Source organism: Salvelinus namaycush, chromosome 3, assembly GCF_016432855.1.
Source record: "Salvelinus namaycush isolate Seneca chromosome 3, SaNama_1.0, whole genome shotgun sequence".
NCBI classification, from domain to species: Eukaryota; Metazoa; Chordata; class Actinopteri; order Salmoniformes; family Salmonidae; genus Salvelinus; species Salvelinus namaycush.
Genome location: NC_052309.1, coordinates 80,959,799 through 80,977,131, shown reverse-complemented (window position 1 = coordinate 80,977,131; position 17,333 = coordinate 80,959,799). Strand labels below are relative to the sequence as shown.

The 17,333-nt window shown below is 44.9% G+C and overlaps 2 protein-coding genes across 2 annotated transcripts; one reads left to right on the top strand and one right to left on the bottom strand.

Moving 5' to 3' along the window:
- Positions 1-5,623: 5,623 nt before the first annotated feature.
- Positions 5,624-14,259, top strand: LOC120044659 (coronin-1A-like). Its single transcript, XM_038989333.1, has 11 exons — positions 5,624-5,710; positions 7,599-7,802; positions 11,398-11,520; positions 11,705-11,834; positions 11,958-12,139; positions 12,371-12,490; positions 12,578-12,682; positions 13,062-13,207; positions 13,316-13,373; positions 13,472-13,687; positions 13,874-14,259. The coding sequence occupies exons 2-11, from the start codon at positions 7,605-7,607 to the stop codon at positions 13,964-13,966; spliced, it is 1,371 nt and encodes a 456-aa protein (XP_038845261.1). The 5' UTR covers positions 5,624-5,710; positions 7,599-7,604; the 3' UTR covers positions 13,967-14,259.
- Positions 14,260-15,303: 1,044 nt separating this feature from the next.
- LOC120044658 (claudin-4-like) lies at positions 15,304-16,135 on the bottom strand. The gene is made up of 2 exons (XM_038989332.1): positions 16,004-16,135; positions 15,304-15,807 (listed from the first exon to the last, which is right to left on the bottom strand). Exons 1-2 carry the CDS (start codon positions 16,133-16,135, stop codon positions 15,304-15,306), a joined length of 636 nt encoding a protein of 211 aa, XP_038845260.1.
- Between the last annotated feature and the right edge of the window lie 1,198 nt (positions 16,136-17,333).

Below are 17,333 nucleotides of genomic sequence, written 5' to 3'. Positions count from 1 at the left end.
GAGAGGGTGGAAATGGCCGACAGCTACGCTACTTTCTAGGCTTTTAACTGTCCGAGGCCAGATAATGATTTGGTATGATGCACTGCATTCTATGCCAAAGCTGGACATTATTACTACATAACATAGCCCAGTTTGACTCTTTGCACTTTGTTACCCTTAGAGAGGTACAGTACTCTAGTACCAAGCTGACCTGTGCCATATAGTATTTCATTAGACAACTGCAACCAAGCATGAATGAACCCCTAACCCTCTCACCATTTTCACAACCAGTAACCCTGAGAAACTATGTCTGGTTACTCATTTTAAAGTAAAAATTGTTGCCACTAGTTTCTGCACTGGCATTTGAGTTTATGCTCTGAGGAACAGTACAATGTTTACCTTTTGGATTACTTTTGTGTTTTATAGATTTTGTTCAACGATTGACTGTATGTGGAAGGTTGAGACCAAGCGTTTTGTTTTTTTAATCTGCTTTGCTCTGAGGGACCTTTTACCTAGTCGTCCCATGGACTAGTTAAGTTTGCATGTTTCTATGTAACATTGCACTTTTGTAACCTGGTGCAAAAGTGTAACCTTGTAACCACACTCACACATACCCACACTAATTTCCACTTCACTCACAAGTTGCCAAATGATGTGTCGAGGGCCTCCGTTGTAGCACATACTTTGCTCACATTGAGTCAAGAGTGAGGGAGAATGTCCCAGCCTCTCCCACACAGGCCTCAGACTGCAACCCGACCCTGACTAGTGTTAAACCGTTTCTCAGCCCCCTTATGAAACCACCCCTGTCATGGTGAGTACATTACAGCCATGGCCCCTTGTATCGTCATACGCTGAAATTGTATTACAGTGCACTGAATGAAACTGATTATTAATGCATGTTAGTAGCGCTCAAACAGAAACTCATTGTCTCATACGAGGACTTTAACTTAGTATTAGCCAAATGCTTGTGCATTGTAACATATGACACGTCATGTGTCAGTCACTCCAGCTAAGAGCTTTACATGCTGTCAGGGCAGTGGACCATGAGTGTTAAGAGAGGAACATACTACATACAGTATATACTAATACAGGAATGTGAGGGACTAGAACAGAGGCAATACAACTATATCAAATAAACTGCACTGTTTATTTATTTTCAAAAGGGCTTTGGATCAAAGTGAAAACCAGTAATGAAACTTATTTAAAGTCCATGTAAATACATGGATGTATGTAGATTATATATACATACAGTGCAAACAGTATATAACGCTGATACTTTTTTATACATATATGTAAAGGGAAGAAAGCAGAAGTAGGAACCTGGAATTCAATATGTATGTCACCTCAGACAATGCTCTGTGTCCGAGGGAAAAGGGACCTGGTAAGAGAAACAGGCTGAGGGTGGTACTACTGTGTATTTAATATCAACCACATCCAACCTATTTACTCTAATATGTGAACCCAGATAAAACTGATTCTTTTCAGTTCTGTTGTAGAGATGGGTAACCGTGTGGGTTTTTGAGAGACCCAGGGTTTAAGAATGCTTTTGCTCGATTAAATGTAACCTCATAAAAATAAAAGATAGGGAAGATACAGGAGGGGGGGCATGTATGAATACCTCTGATTACAACTGGATATCTATGCATTATCAGATACAAATACATTTATACTGTCTGAAGTGGATGTGTGTTCAAGTGGTATGTTTCTCAACTGTCACAAAGAACAAAAAGGGCCAGTTCTCTACTCAAAGGGACTCCACCACCCTGGGTTTTCCACTTCTCAGGGTGCTATAGCCGTAGCTGTTACATCGAGGCCAGGGGGTTCCTCTCTGAAACATGGCTTTTAGAGCCGCACACCACAGAGGCCACTGTGAGGGCCTCCTGAACTGGGTAGGGGTCTGAGGGAAGGTAAGAGTCAGCAGTAGAAGTAGGGATTATTTAGGGATTCTTGGGGTGGGCTCTGATAAAACAAGGTGAAATGTATTTAAAGAGTGGTTGAGCAAAGAGTAAGACTGTGGAAACGGGAAGATGGGAGGGGAGGGAATAGTGGTGGGAGAAAGAACTGAAAACCATTTTTCAGAGATGGAACCAGGCCCACCAACAGTACCATTTTTCAGAGATGGAACCAGGCCAGCCACCGGTCATTGTTTTAGTCTGTATATTCTGATATTCTATGATGATAATGATGACATAATGTATGAAAACACTAACAAAATGTAACAGTTTTTTTTGTACACAGGTGCCAGCTAGCCTGTTTCTGACTATTTATAAAGGATTAACTGTCCACTATTGTTATACGATGATGATGACGATGATACTTATTATTATTGATACAATTACTCTGTGGATGGTTGGTACTAATTATGATACTGTCTGTACAGATAATGAAATGCCCTTTTCCTCTTGATGAAGGGAGCTTTCTTGAGGGTCTGTCTGTTTCTCTTTGTCCTTGTCTTCGGTCTGTCTTGGTTTTTGTAAATGAATTGAATGACTGTTTATTTGTCCCCATCTGGTGGACATAACTCTGTAACGTTGCAGTCTATTGCAGGCATCATATTGTATCGTATAAAGGCTCACCGCCAACCATCCTGTCTGGCAGAAGAAGCCCAGTTCTGATATTTTCACAAATTGATCTTTTGACCAATCAACTCTGAAAAACATCTGATGTGATTCGTCAAAAGACCATTGGTGGAAAACAAATACCAGAATTAGACAGGCTGCTTTTACACAGGCAATGTGACTGACTGACATACTTACTACTCAACAGTGTTAACATGCTAGGAGTGACCAAACCCTGCATGTTCAGGGTTGCACAAACCAGTTATGAATGTATATTATGGACCCTGTATGTTTGAATATATGAGCTGTTTTAAGATCTCATACTTCATGTGTGAAATCTGTGTTTTAATGTGTTTTGTCTGTCCTGTTCCATGTCTGGGTGCAAGTTGCATCCTACTGTGCCTCATCGACCCGCCTGTGTTCTTCTCACCAACGCTTCTGTTAATTTATGGCCATCTTGTATCTCCCTGTGTCTAGTTTCTCTACGTGTCCATCTGTAGTGTCTTGCATTATACAGACAGGCCCTCCCACTCCTCAGTCTCCAGCAACGATTGTGCAATAAACTGAAGTCTATATTTTTTAACCTGTCTCTGGCCTTCCATTCTGTCTTTGGTATCTCCTGTTCTGTTCTCTTGCTTGTTTTAATGGAGATGTTTTCAGGGGGTTGAGGGAGCTGGGTCTGGTTAAAGGATGCATACATGTGTCTAAGCAGAGCCTAGCTGTGCCATGGCGTTCTCTGTTTGACTTCATCCTGTTATCCATACATTGTGCACACAAGTTAAATTATGATTTTTGTAGGCTGTTGTCCTGTATACAGCAGCACCCTCTTTGCGCATATTTATATCCCACAGTCAACAGTCCCCACTGCAAGTAGGCAACTACAGTATGGTAGATGCTAAGTGGGATCCTTGGGATGACCTAACCCTAGAATTCATTGTTCTTTATTTATTTAACTAGGCAAGTCAGTTCGGAACAAATTGTTATTTACAATGACAGCCTACTTGTGAAGCCCCCCCGGCCAAACCCTCCCCTAACCCAGACGACACTGGGCCAAATATGCGCCGCCCTATGGGCCTCCCAATCACAGCCGGTTGTGATACAGCCCGGGTTCAAACCTGGTCTGTAATGACACCTCTAGCACTGCGATGCAATGTCTTAGACCGCTGCGCCACTCGGGAGGCACAAAGCTTTAGAGCACTCTGGAGACTGTTCCAGTGACATTACAATGTTTATCTTCATATATACACTGCTCAAAAAAATAAAGGGAACACTTAAACAACACAATGTAACTCCAAGTCAATCACACTTCTGTGAAATCAAACTGTCCACTTAGGAAGCAACACTGATTGACAATAAATTTCACATGCTGTTGTGCAAATGGAATAGACAAAAGGTGGAAATTATAGGCAATTAGCAAGACACCCCCAATAAAGGACTGGTTCTGCAGGTGGTGACCACAGACCACTTCTCAGTTCCTATGCTTCCTGGCTGATGTTTTGGTCACTTTTGAATGCTGGCGGTGCTTTCACTCTAGTGGTAGCATGAGACGGAGTCTACAACCCACACAAGTGGCTCAGGTAGTGCAGCTCATCCAGGATGGCACATCAATGCGAGCTGTGGCAAGAAGGTTTGCTGTGTCTGTCAGCGTAGTGTCCAGAGCATGGAGGCGCTACCAGGAGACAGGCCAGTACATCAGGAGACGTGGAGGAGGCCGTAGGAGGGCAACAACCCAGCAGCAGGACCGCTACCTCCGCCTTTGTGCAAGGAGGAGCACTGCCAGAGTCCTGCAAAATGACCTCCAGCAGGCCACAAATGTGCATGTGTCAGCATATGGTCTCACAAGGGGTCTGAGGATCTCATCTCGGTACCTAATAGCAGTCAGGCTACCTCTGGCGAGCACATGGAGGGCTGTGCGGCCCCACAAAGAAATGCCACCCCACACCATGACTGACCCACCGCCAAACCGGTCATGCTGGAGGATGTTGCAGGCAGCAGAACGTTCTCCACGGCGTCTCCAGACTCTGTCACGTCTGTCACAGGTGCTCATGTGCTCAGTGTGAACCTGCTTTCATCTGTGAAGAGCACAGGGTGCCAGTGGCGAATTTGCCAATCTTGGTGTTCTCTGGCAAATGCCAAACGTCCTGCACGGTGTTGGGCTGTAAGCACAACCCCCACCTGTGGACGTCGGGCCCTCATACCACCCTCATGGAGTCTGTTTCTGACCGTTTGAGCAGACACATGCACATTTGTGGCCTGCTGGAGGTCATTTTGCAGGGCTCTGGCAGTGCTCCACCTGCTCCTCCTTGCACAAAGGCGGAGGTAGCGGTCCTGCTGCTGGGTTGTTGCCCTCCTACGGCCTCCTCCACGTCTCCTGATGTACTGGCCTGTCTCCTGGTAGCGCCTCCATGCTCTGGACACTACGCTGACAGACACAGCAAACCTTCTTGCCACAGCTCGCATTGATGTGCCATCCTGGATGAGCTGCACTACCTGAGCCACTTGTGTGGGTTGTAGACTCCGTCTCATGCTACCACTAGAGTGAAAGCACCGCCAGCATTCAAAAGTGACCAAAACATCAGCCAGGAAGCATAGGAACTGAGAAGTGGTCTGTGGTCACCACCTGCAGAACCAGTCCTTTATTGGGGGTGTCTTTCTAATTGCCTATAATTTCCACCTTTTGTCTATTCCATTTGCACAACAGCATGTGAAATTTATTGTCAATCAGTGTTGCTTCCTAAGTGGACAGTTTGATTTCACAGAAGTGTGATTGACTTGGAGTTACATTGTGTTGTTTAAGTGTTCCCTTTATTTTTTTGAGCAGTGTATATATCTTAATTTAAATTAAATGTAATCAAATCAAAGCAATACAGACTTAGAAAGTATTGCACACACGCTTTGATGATTTGATTAGTCTAATTAATTAGGCTCACTTTGGTCTGCATATCAACAACTTCATCTAATCTCTTCTTGAGATGTCATTTAAATGTTTCAACCCCAGCAAGTAAGAAGACAGAACGAGACACCTCCCATTTCCATCTTCATCTAAAACTCTCACTTCCTCCATCACATAAAGAGATCTACCCTAGACTACCGGCTCCTACTCCTCTCTGGCGACACAGCAGAACCAAGCAGGGAGCCTGACTGAGCAGAACATTTCCCCATCACTAAAACAGGTAGGCCTGCTTTCAGCATCCTTCTCCTAGTAATCACAAACCATGTGACTGATAGTCCATAATTGCTGTCACTTTATATGATCATGCTGTAGGCCTCCACACACACACACACACACACACACACACACACACACACACACACACACAAACACCATTATTAACATGTACTCAGGTCCTGGTCCTTTATAACATTAAGGCACACTGCAAAGGATTATTGCATTAGATGAATGTCTACCAAAGAGGTCTTGTGATGCACAAATGCTACAAGAACAATGAGGCCTAAGTCTTTAGCCAAGGGATTCAGTCAGCGCAGCTTCAGATTTGAGGAAGTAAGGTCTGCAAATGGAGGTAAATTCTATGCTCACTCTTTTAGAGTTGTCGTTTTACAGCATAAATGTATGGGCTGTCAGCCAGGACTGAGTCATTGTGTGCACTAATATTCTTATTGATAAATCTGAAACTTGTGAAATGTAGCCTATGCATTGAACATGAGGACTATCCACTGACAGTAATGCATTACAAACCCTACAAACCCTAAATTGGATGACAATATTTCAACCAGTTGCATTCTCTTTGGTTATAGCTCGCAAAAAGATAATATCATATACATATCTGCCAACTGTTTAATGTGTGAAAAGGACCATTAGAGAGGGACAAAGACATGTGTGTGAATGAAACGGAAAGAAAGATAGTTTTGTGGTTCTGTTGTTCGTTCTGTAGGATGTGGTCTAACTGTTGCTGTAGGTTCCTGGTTCACATGATTTCCAAACAGCAGTGGAGTATGCCTTTCATTTTGCCTTTGTAGTCCCATATGCTCATATTTCCTTCAATTCTCCATGTTGCCTCTCTCTGTGTGGGTTCATCCCTATGACTAGATGTGAGTTAAAGCATTGCACAGAGCCACAAGTGTGCCTCGGATAATAAAGACAAAAAGAAACAGTTGAGGAAGTAGTTGTGCAAGTTCTTTCTTCCCCTTTTCTCTGCTTTTCCTGTATTGACCTTCCTTCCTGTAGCTTTGTGTCTGTATGTTTGTGTCCTCACTATGTGTTTGTCTTGTGGTCTAACTAGGGAGTGGGTCAGTGATGCTCATGTTCTTAAGACATTTTGTGGCATCTAAGGTCACAGTATTCAAATCCCTTCATTGCTCTTCATATCCTGTAAAATGTTTATACTTGCATTTGTGTATTATTTATGCAAATGATGAACAGTTAAATTTATTTCACAGATTACGGGTTTTCTTCTATACATCTCTCTGTCTCTGTCTCTGTCTCTCTCTTCTCTCTCCCTCTTTCTCTCTCTCTCTCTCTGTCTGTCTGTCTGTCTGTCTGTCTGTCTGTCTGTCTGTCTGTCTGTCTGTCTGTCTGTCTGTCTGTCTGTCTGTCTGTCTGTCTGTCTGTCTGTCTGTCTGTCTGTCTGTCTGTCTGTCTGTCTGTCTGTCTGTGTCTCTCTGTGTCTCTCTGTGTCTCTCTGTGTCTCTCTGTGTCTCTCTGTGTCTATGTAAATGTTGTAGGGGTGCCGGGTGAGAGTTCACTGGCTACAGTAGCAGTCTGCATATTCTTAAATACAATAACCACTTGATTAGTCGACCACTGTGCATTAAAAACTCTGCCCCTCTTCCTTTTTCTTCTTATATCTCCTCTTAATTCTCTCACACCAACCCCCTCTCCTCCCCTCTCCTACTACCGCCCCACCCCCCCACTCTCTCCTCTCCTTGTCCTCATCTCTCCTACTACCGCCTCATCCCTTCCTCCTCTCCTCTCCTTGTCCTCATCTCTCCTACTACCGCCTCATCCCCCCCACTCTCTCCTCTCCCCATCCTCATCTCTCCTACTACCGCTCCACCCACCCCCCCTCTCCTCTCCCCGTCCTCATCTCTCTCCCCTATCAGGTCACCATGTCCAGGAAGGTAGTCAGGGCCAGTAAGTTCCGTCATGTCTTCGGCCAGGGGGTGAAGGCTGACCAGTGCTACGATGACATCCGCATCTCCCAGATGACCTGGGACAGCAACTTCTGCTCTGTCAACCCCAAGTTCGTGGCCATGATTGTGGATGCCAGCGGAGGAGGGGCCTTCCTAGTGCTTCCTCTGAACAAGGTGGGCCTGAGCAGAGAGACAGAGGTCAAAGTGAATGTCTTAAGTGAAGTTAGACGTTTTCAGGCCTCAAAAGTGGTCTAACGTCCATTTCCCTCTCCATCTATGCATATGCCTCAGTCTCAAATCTTGAAGTTTCAAAATGTCACTTTCATTCATGCCCAGATTTGCCCAACTACAATTTTGATGAAAATGCTCATTGGCGTGTCGTTTGTACAGTGTTCTAAGAACAATGTTTTTTCAACATTTGAATTTTGAATATTGCAAGGCGGCATCACACATTGTGCTGAATAAGGAAGTTTGGGGCAGAGTTTCGGTTCTACATGTCACTCGCTCTCTCTGCGTTGTTGCTAGTTTTTCACCATATTTGGAGCGGTTCAGTGCAACACAGTCTTGACAGGATGTGGCTAGGGCGCAGTATAGTGCAGCTGCATATACAGTCAGGTCCAAAATTATTAGCACACTTGATAAAGATGAGAAAAAAAGACTGTATAAAATATATATATATATACTGAGCTATTTACTGAGCTAGAGTTATATTTTCATGCCATCTGACTATAGCACCGCCTGGAGTTTGATCAATGGCATTGGCACATGGATTGGAACCGGTGCTATGGTCAGATAACATGAAAATATAGCTCTTTGGTCATGTATACCAGTGGTGGGTTTGCCATTGAAAAACAGAAGCATATGTGGGATGCAGGTACAGTATCAGCATGGGACGAATGTGCTGCAATATCAGCAACAAACACATACACTACATGACCGAAAGTATGTTGACACCTGCTTGTCGAACATTTCATTCCAAAATCATGGGCATGAATATGGAGTTGGTCCCCCTTTGCTGCTATAACAGCCTCTACTCTTCTGGGAAGGCTTTCCACTAGATGTTGGAACATTGCTGCAGGGACTTGCTTCCATTCAGCCACAAGAGCATTAGTGAGGTTGGGCACTGATGTTGGGCGATTAGGCCTGGCTCGCAGTCGGCGTTCCAATTCATCCCAAAGGTGTTCGATGGGTTGAGGTCAGGGCTCTGTGGAGGCCAGTTAAATTCTTCCACACCGATCTTGACAAACTATTTCTGTATGGACATCGCTTTGTGCATGGGGGCATTGTCATGCTGAAACGGGAAAGTGCCTTCCCCAAACTGTTGCCACACAGTTGGAAGCACAGAATCATCTAGAATGTAATTGTATGCTGTAGCATTAATATTTCCCTTCAATGGAACTAAGGGGCCTAGCCCGAACCATGAAAAACAGCCCCAGACCATTATTTCTCCTCCACCAAACTTTACAGTTGACAGTATGCATTGGGGCAGGTAGCGTTCTCCTGGCATCCACCAAACCCAGATTCGTCCATCAGACTGCCAGATGGTGAAGTGTGGTTAATCACTCCAGAGAACACGTTTCCACTGCTCTGGAGTCCAATTGCAGCGAGCTTTACACCACTCCAGGAGATGCTTGGCATTGTGCATGGTGATGAGCAGCTGCTCGGCCATGGAGACCCATTTCATGAAGCTCCCGACGAACAGTTCTTGTGCTGACGTTGCTTCCAGTGGCAGTTTGGAACTCGGTAGTGAGTGTTGCAACCGAGGACAGACGATATTTACACGCTACGTGCTTCAGCACTCGGCAGTCCCGTTCTGTGAGCTTGTGTGGCCTACCACTTCGCGGCTGAGCCGTTGTTGCTCCTAGACGTTTCCACTTCACATTAACAGCACATACAGTTGACCGGGGCAGCTCTAGCAGGGCAGAAATTTGACAAACTCACGTTGAAAGTCACTGAGCTCTTCAGTAAAGCCATTCTATTGCCAATGTTTGTTTATGACGTTTGCGTGGCTGTGTGCTCGATTTTATACACCTGTCAGCAACAGGTGGGGCTGAAATAGCCAAATGCACTCATTTGAAGGGGTGTCCACATACTTTTGTATATATAGTGTATGTTATGGTCTTATAGTAGTCAATATCTAGATTGATTTTGAATGCGTTATGTGATATTGAAGCATAAAGGTGTAATTGACATATATGCAAATTCATATATAGAACAGATACGTAGATTTTACCCAAAGATATAGACTGTCTCAACGTCATGGGTAGACGCCATTGCATCACTGTTTGGACTTGCCTGTAACAGGAATGAATACTAGTCCTCTCAACCAAAATTCACAGTGCATTTAAGGACTAATGATTTGGTCAAAGGAAGCCATTGTTCCCCAATGAACGATCATTTGATTTAAAGGTAGACAGCGAAATGACTCTAGATATTGAGATGAGCGAGATGCAAGACTTCACACAGTCACACAAAGTATCTGCTCATGTGCACGGGTTCGCATCACGCTCTTACAGTGTGGGAGCCACGGGACCAAAACAGTTGAGAAGTTGAGCCTCGCGCTTCAATGCTCTTAGTTGTTGTGGAAATTGACCCACTATGCTGTTTACTTTCTGCATCTACGTCATATCGCTGAGTCTACCTTGATTTATATGTTGGAGAAGTACATTTTTCTGTCACTTAACTACTCTGTAGTTATTACTACAGCAATATAACCAGTATGTGATCACTATTATTGAGACGGTGACTAAGAGGTTTTTGGATGGCAGCTGATTGTTCATCTACAATGAAGGCAGGAACATTAGGAGAAACATTTGAATAAAGTTTGAAAAGAAACATTATGCCACTTCATATTAAAAATAAGGCATGTACTGTACATCCTTAGTAGCTTATTGAATGTAGATGGTTTTGTTTTTGTACTGTGAATGATGGGTGAGGTCCAACGTGACAGAGAGGACCAACAGTCCAGATCCTGTGTGTGTTCCACCAGGGCCAACAGTCCAGATCCTGTGTGTGTTCCACCAGGGCAAACAGTCCAGATCCTGTGTGTGTTCCACCAGGGCAAACAGTCCAGATCCTGTGTGTGTTCCACCAGGGCCAACAGTCCAGATCCTGTGTGTGTTCCACCAGGGCCAACAGTCCAGATCCTGTGTGTGTTCCACCAGGGCCAACAGTCCAGATCCTGTGTGTGTTCCACCAGGGCCAACAGTCCAGATCCTGTGTGTGTTCCACCAGGGCCAACAGTCCAGATCCTGTGTGTGTTCCACCAGGGCCAACAGTCCAGATCCTGTGTGTGTTCCACCAGGGCAAACAGTCCAAATCCTGTGTGTGTTCCACCAGGGCAAACAGTCCAGATCCTGTGTGTGTTCCACCAGGGCCAACAGTCCAGATCCTGTGTGTGTTCCACCAGGGCCAACAGTCCAGATCCTGTGTGTGTTCCACCAGGGCCAACAGTTCAGATCCTGTGTGTGTTCCACCAGGGCCATGGGAACCCTGCAGACTGCTAGTGCTCTCCCAGTAGAGTTCTCTGCTCTCTAAGGCTGATTTGAGGCATAGCTATACAATTGTCATCAGCTGACTGAGTTCCTCTCCTCTGAACCCTCTCTAGGTCTCTCTGTTGCTAAGACCACAGTGGTAGCAACACTCTACTTCTCCATGTGTTCTTACTGCATACTGTAGTATTTATCTCCTGTTTGAGCCATCAGCTTGTGTGTGTGTGTGTTTATTTGTGTCATAGTAACTTATCTTTTTCCTTTGTGTCTCCCTGTAGACGGGTCGTATTGACATGTCCCAGCCCACAGTCTGTGGACACACAGGCCCAGTGCTGGATATTGAGTTCTGTCCCCACAACGACAACATCATTGCCAGTGGCTCAGAGGACTGCAGTGTCATGGTAAGTAGAGGTCACAACCTTTCACTGGCCATAATGTTGAGCTTGTTAAGTAGAATTATATTATGGACGCACTTTAGGACATATGTCCCTGTGTGATCCAGTCGATCAGTGTTCTGTATCTATGTACTGTATTAACTCAGTGTAATGACATACCCTCCTCTTCCTCTACCTCTCCATCGTTCAGATTTGGGAGATCCCGGAGGGTGGCCTGGTCACGCCCTTGAACGACCCTGTGGTGAAGCTGGAGGGGCACTCCAAACGCGTGGGCATCCTCAGTTGGCACCCCACTGCCCACAATGTGCTCATGAGCGCAGGTATAGCACTGCTATGATGCATCGCCTCAGAATACAAGTGCCTCTTCAACTGTTAACATAAGTGGAGTAGCACTGCATGGCCTAACTGCCTGTTCCTCCGTCTCTCTCTCCCATTGCTTCCAGGCTGTGACAACGTGGTGATCCTGTGGAACGTGGCGTGTGGAGAGGCCATGGTGAGGATCGACTCGGTCCACCCTGACCTCATCTACAGTGCCTGCTGGAACAGGGACGGATCCCAGATCCTCACCTCCTGTAAGGACAAGACCATACGTGTGCTGGACCCCCGCAAGGGCACAGTCATCGCCGTGAGTGCCCCCCTCCCTGCCCCCATCAATACCACAGGAGAACCAGCCACTCTAACCCTGGAGAGTCAGATGCACCTAGCTACCAGGTTTAATGTCATAGATCTCAATAGAATCACAGTCAGTGATTAGTTCATATAGTTCCCTTCACGCGTCTTTCATAGATGAACCTCCTTTGAGTGTCTGTCTTTCCCTGAGTCTGCATGTCTCTCTCTGCCTCTCTGTCTCTCTCAGGAGAAGGAGAAGACCCACGAAGGCTCCAGGCCTGTCAAGGCTTTGTTTGTGTCCGATGGGAAGATCCTGAGCACCGGCTTCAGTCGCATGAGTGAGAGGCAGGTGGCACTTTGGGACCCGGTGAGTGTTATGAGACAATTATGAACTTCTTATAAAGGCTTATGAATAGTGTCTTAAGACCCAACATGACCTGTATGTGTTTGACAGAAGAGCTTTGGGGAGCCACTCACCCTGCAGGAGTTGGACACCAGCAGTGGTGTCCTATTGCCCTTCTTTGACCCTGACACTGGCATCGTCTACCTCTGTGGCAAGGTTAGAGTTAAAAACACACACATACACGCACGCACGCACGCACGCACGCACGCACGCACGCACGCACGCACGCACGCACGCACGCACGCACGCACGCACGCACACACACACACACACACACACACACACACACACACACACACACACACACACACCCAGGAGGCTCAAATGTTTTTTGAGAACAGCTCAAAATATTGGCCAGAACGAAGCAAATGGAATGGCATCAAACACATGGAAACCATGTGTTTTATATATTCGATACCATTCCACCTATTCAGCTCCAGCCATTACCATGAGCCCTTTCTCCCCAAATAAGATGCCACCAACCTCCTTTGACACACACACTATGGTTTACTAACCATTCATTTTCCTGCCTCAGGGTGACAGCAGTATCCGGTACTTTGAGGTGACGGATGAGGCTCCCTATGTTCACTACCTGTCCATGTACAGCAGTAAGGAGAGTCAGAAGGGCATGGGCTACATGCCCAAGAGGGGCCTGGAGGTCAACAAGTGTGAAATCGCCAGGTAACCACACAGAGTCATGGACATTTTCACTCGCCAGTATACACACACATACACACAAGCGCTGTTTGTAAAATGGGAATGTATATTGTTTTATTCGCCCTCCACCAGGTTTTACAAGCTCCATGAGAGGAAGTGTGAGCCCATTGTCATGACGGTGCCCCGCAAGGTAAATACACTTTTAAAAAATGACTATAACTCAAAGCATGTGATTCTTAAATATTTCACTTTCACTTTCTCTCTATCTCTCTCTCTCTCTCTCTTCAGTCTGACCTGTTTCAGGATGATTTGTACCCAGACACCAATGGTCCAGAGCCGTCTGTGGAGGCCAATGAGTGGTTTGAAGGCAAAGAGGGCCAACCTATCCTGATCTCCTTGAAGGATGGTTTTGCAACAACCACCAAATCCAAAGAGTTCAAAGTTCACAAAAGTCTTCTGAAGACCACATCAGCAGCCACGGGGCATCAGCACGATAACACTGGGGTAAGGACATGGCTGCATCTACCTACATGCTTTGATATATCTGTGAATAGATACTGTATTTTAGATATGGCTTCCTCTTTTGCACATTTCACCAGGAATCTCCCCTCTCCTTCTCTCTCTCTCTGTTTTTTGTCTCTATCTTTCTTTCTCTCTCTCTCTCTCTCTCTCTCCCTCTCTCTGTCTCAGGAGGTACATGCCTTGCAGAAGGAGGTGAAGACTCTGAAGGAAACAGTAGAGGAGCTGACCAAGCGCGTGAGCGAACTGGAGAGCAAGAATTGAAACAGAGCCATTGTGTTCGAGAGGGAGCTGATGGAGAGAGAGAAGGAGGTGTAAAGAGGAGAAGAGAAAGAGGAGATGAAAGTAAAATAGTTATAAATAGTTGGGGATGTTTGAAGGAAAGATGGTTAAAGGGAGAGTTGGAGACAGGACCCATCAATTTTAGCAGCCAAATATTTTTGGGTCTGTAATCTTGAATTCGTTGTTTGGTGTCAGTTTTCACATTTATAGAGACTTGTTTTTAATATATGCTCTTACATAGTTGGAAATAAAAGTCCTTAATATTTTCCAAAATATTTAAACTTGTTTTGCTTTTGTTAACATTTCCAAACGCCATCCAAAGGAAGGTGATGACAATCATTTGTATTGCAACAGAATAAAATAAAAACATGTATTTATTATTTGATACACAAAAGTCAAAGACAAGCTGATTTACATAAGTAAAAAAGTTGTGATCTCATGGATGTAAATGATATATACAGTCATTTGACTATACCTGTATTTTGAAATGCATGACCACTGAGTCCCTCACCTTGCTCTCTGTTGTTCATTCATGGCATTATAGAAGCATGTCACCCAGCACTAAAAAACTCAACGAGATAACACATTACAACAAGGGTGTCAAACTCATTCTGCCCCGGGGGCTGCATTTGGTCTTCAACGAGGTCCGGAGATCCACACTGAAAATTGGTTATATTTCCTCGCCGTCACAATTTGTAAAATAATTTCCTCTATCCATCGTTTTTGGAATTTCCGCAGCTCCTTGACTGTCTAACCTTCATGTAGGTGATTATTAGCGAGCTGGACACAGTTAAGAAACTGTATGGATGTAGGTACATCATCATCTCTACACAGTTTCGATTTGTAGTATATTATAGTATATTGAGTTAGTCCCCCCCCCAAAAAAGAAACATATATTTGTATTTTAAATTGAACCACCATATTGGACCCTTGGATTAACAACAACTAAACCAGTCTTACTATTTTGAAATATTCAATATTTACAACCATTATTTCCACTAATAATGTCCCTTCTTTATCCTCAAGATTAAACCCCTCCCCTTTCTTGTTTCCATTCTGTCTGACCCATTTCCTTTCCATCAAACTATCTCTCTACACACATACAAACATACAGAGGTGTAGTACATTAAACTATCTCTCTACACACATAAAAAACATACAGAGGTGTAGTACATTAAACTATCTCTCTACACACATACAAACATACAGAGGTGTAGTACATTAAACTATCTCTCTACACACATACAAACATACAGAGGTGTAGTACATTAAACTATCTCTCTACACACATACAAACATACGGAGGTGTAGTAAATGCACTAGACGTAGTTCTTGTTGGCGGCGGGGGCTGAAGCGCTGTTGCCGTAGTACTTGGCGGTTCCTCCCGAGCTGCCAGATTTGGCTCTGCTGAAGCACATGAGCAGGCCTCCAGCCAGAATCAGCAGCACCCCAGCAGCCCAGCCAATAAAGATACAGGTTCCCAGCTCCATCTTCTGGGCCACAAGGGGGTTGTAGAAGTTTCTGATGGTGTTGTGGGCGGACCAGCTGACAGGGATGATGAGGAGGAGGCCAGACACCAACAGGGCGATCCCGGCCACAAGGCTGATCTTGGGCTTGATGTCCTCATTCTCCACGCAGGTGGTGAAGTCGGCGCCGGCGAACAAGATGAGGATGGCCAGGGAGGCGACCATGCAGCTGATGATGGTCATGGCGCGGGACGCCTGCAGGTCAGATGGCAGGACCAGCAGGGACTCATAGCTCTTACACTGCTGCTGGCCCGTACTCTGCACCACACAGGTCATCCACAGGCCCTCTTCAGTTTCCTACACACAGAGACAAATAGTTACAGTAATACACACGCCATTCATTCATTACAGCTTATTTGACTTCAGCACATTGCATTCATTCTACGTTTTCCGAGTTATTAGAGTCATTTGAGTCAATATAATTATGGAAAGTATTTAGGGGTTTAAAATGTAAACCACATAGGGCTAATAAAACACTTGATCTGCTCAGTACCTGTGCCGTTACGATGTTCTGTCCTGTAAATGATAACACTTTCCACCTTGGGATGGCACAGCACACAATTCCCCCGATCAGGCCCAGGACCCCAAGGGCCACACATACAATCTGTACCCCAGCAGATCCCATCCTGGAAGAGAGAGAGGGGGGGATACAAAACAGTTCACATTCTGGTATTAAAGGAAGTGTGGTTGCTTTAAATGTAGATATCGAATTACATGGTCATTTCTGTGATCATCACACAGCAGAGTACCCCACAAATACCTACACACACATACTTTCACACACTGACTCATTCCCTATGACAGGCCTGTACAAGTCAGGATTGTGTAGCTCAGAGGTGCATTTAAAAACAAAGTCTCAGAAAGCATAGCCCTGGGACAGACTCATGTTGTGACATGCCCGGTCTACCTCAGCCTGCTGCTGCTGCAGCTCAGTGGCATGCTGCCACTCCTAGTCTCACTGAGACTGCAACATCTCCTCACCTGGATCCACTCAATCTCACCTAGCCCTGCGAAAAAGTCCAACAAATGTCATCCCTTTAGCTGAGTACAACTTGACTAAATCAAGCCAAAAGAGCTTTTCTTCCACCCCAACAGTAAGTAGCCTTGCAAAATGTCACACCTTTATTTTCTCCACGGGATCATATTATTTATTCCACCTAAGCAATTTTTGTATTTATTTAACTAGGCAAGTCAGTTTAGAACAAATGCTTTTGTCACAATGACGGCCTAGGAACAACTGCCTTGTTCAGGGGCAAAACGACAGATTTTGACCTTGTCAGCTCGGCGGTTCGATCTAGAACCCTTTCGGTTACTGGCCCAACACTCTAACCACTAGGTTACCTGCCGCCCCATGATGGTATGCTACTCTCATTGAATTAAGAAAACATGCAATAGTGCTTACTTGGACCCTTCTCCTTATATTCAACTGGACAAGACCTGGCAGACTAGTAAAACAAAGACATAAAAGTGTCTTCTCTTCTCACAAGGACCCATAGAGGTGAGGGTAAGAGGAGGAGGTCGAGAGGATGGGGGTGAGTGGTAAGAACAAAATTACTAATAGTAATTGTTGCTACTTATAGATCCTGGTGAATCACTGAATCCTGAGCATAACATGAAGGCGTTATGTTTGGTTCGTCAATGGAATAGAGTATGAATACATTTCTTATACCATATTGAAAAAAGTAGCGTATTTTGGATTAACCATAGTGTTTCACAAAAGATTCATGTCAAAAGTAAAAGTTTGGGTGGAAATGTTCCTCAGAACTTATCTTTTAATCGATAGAGAGCAAAAAAAAAGTGTATTTGTTTGTACTTTGCATATG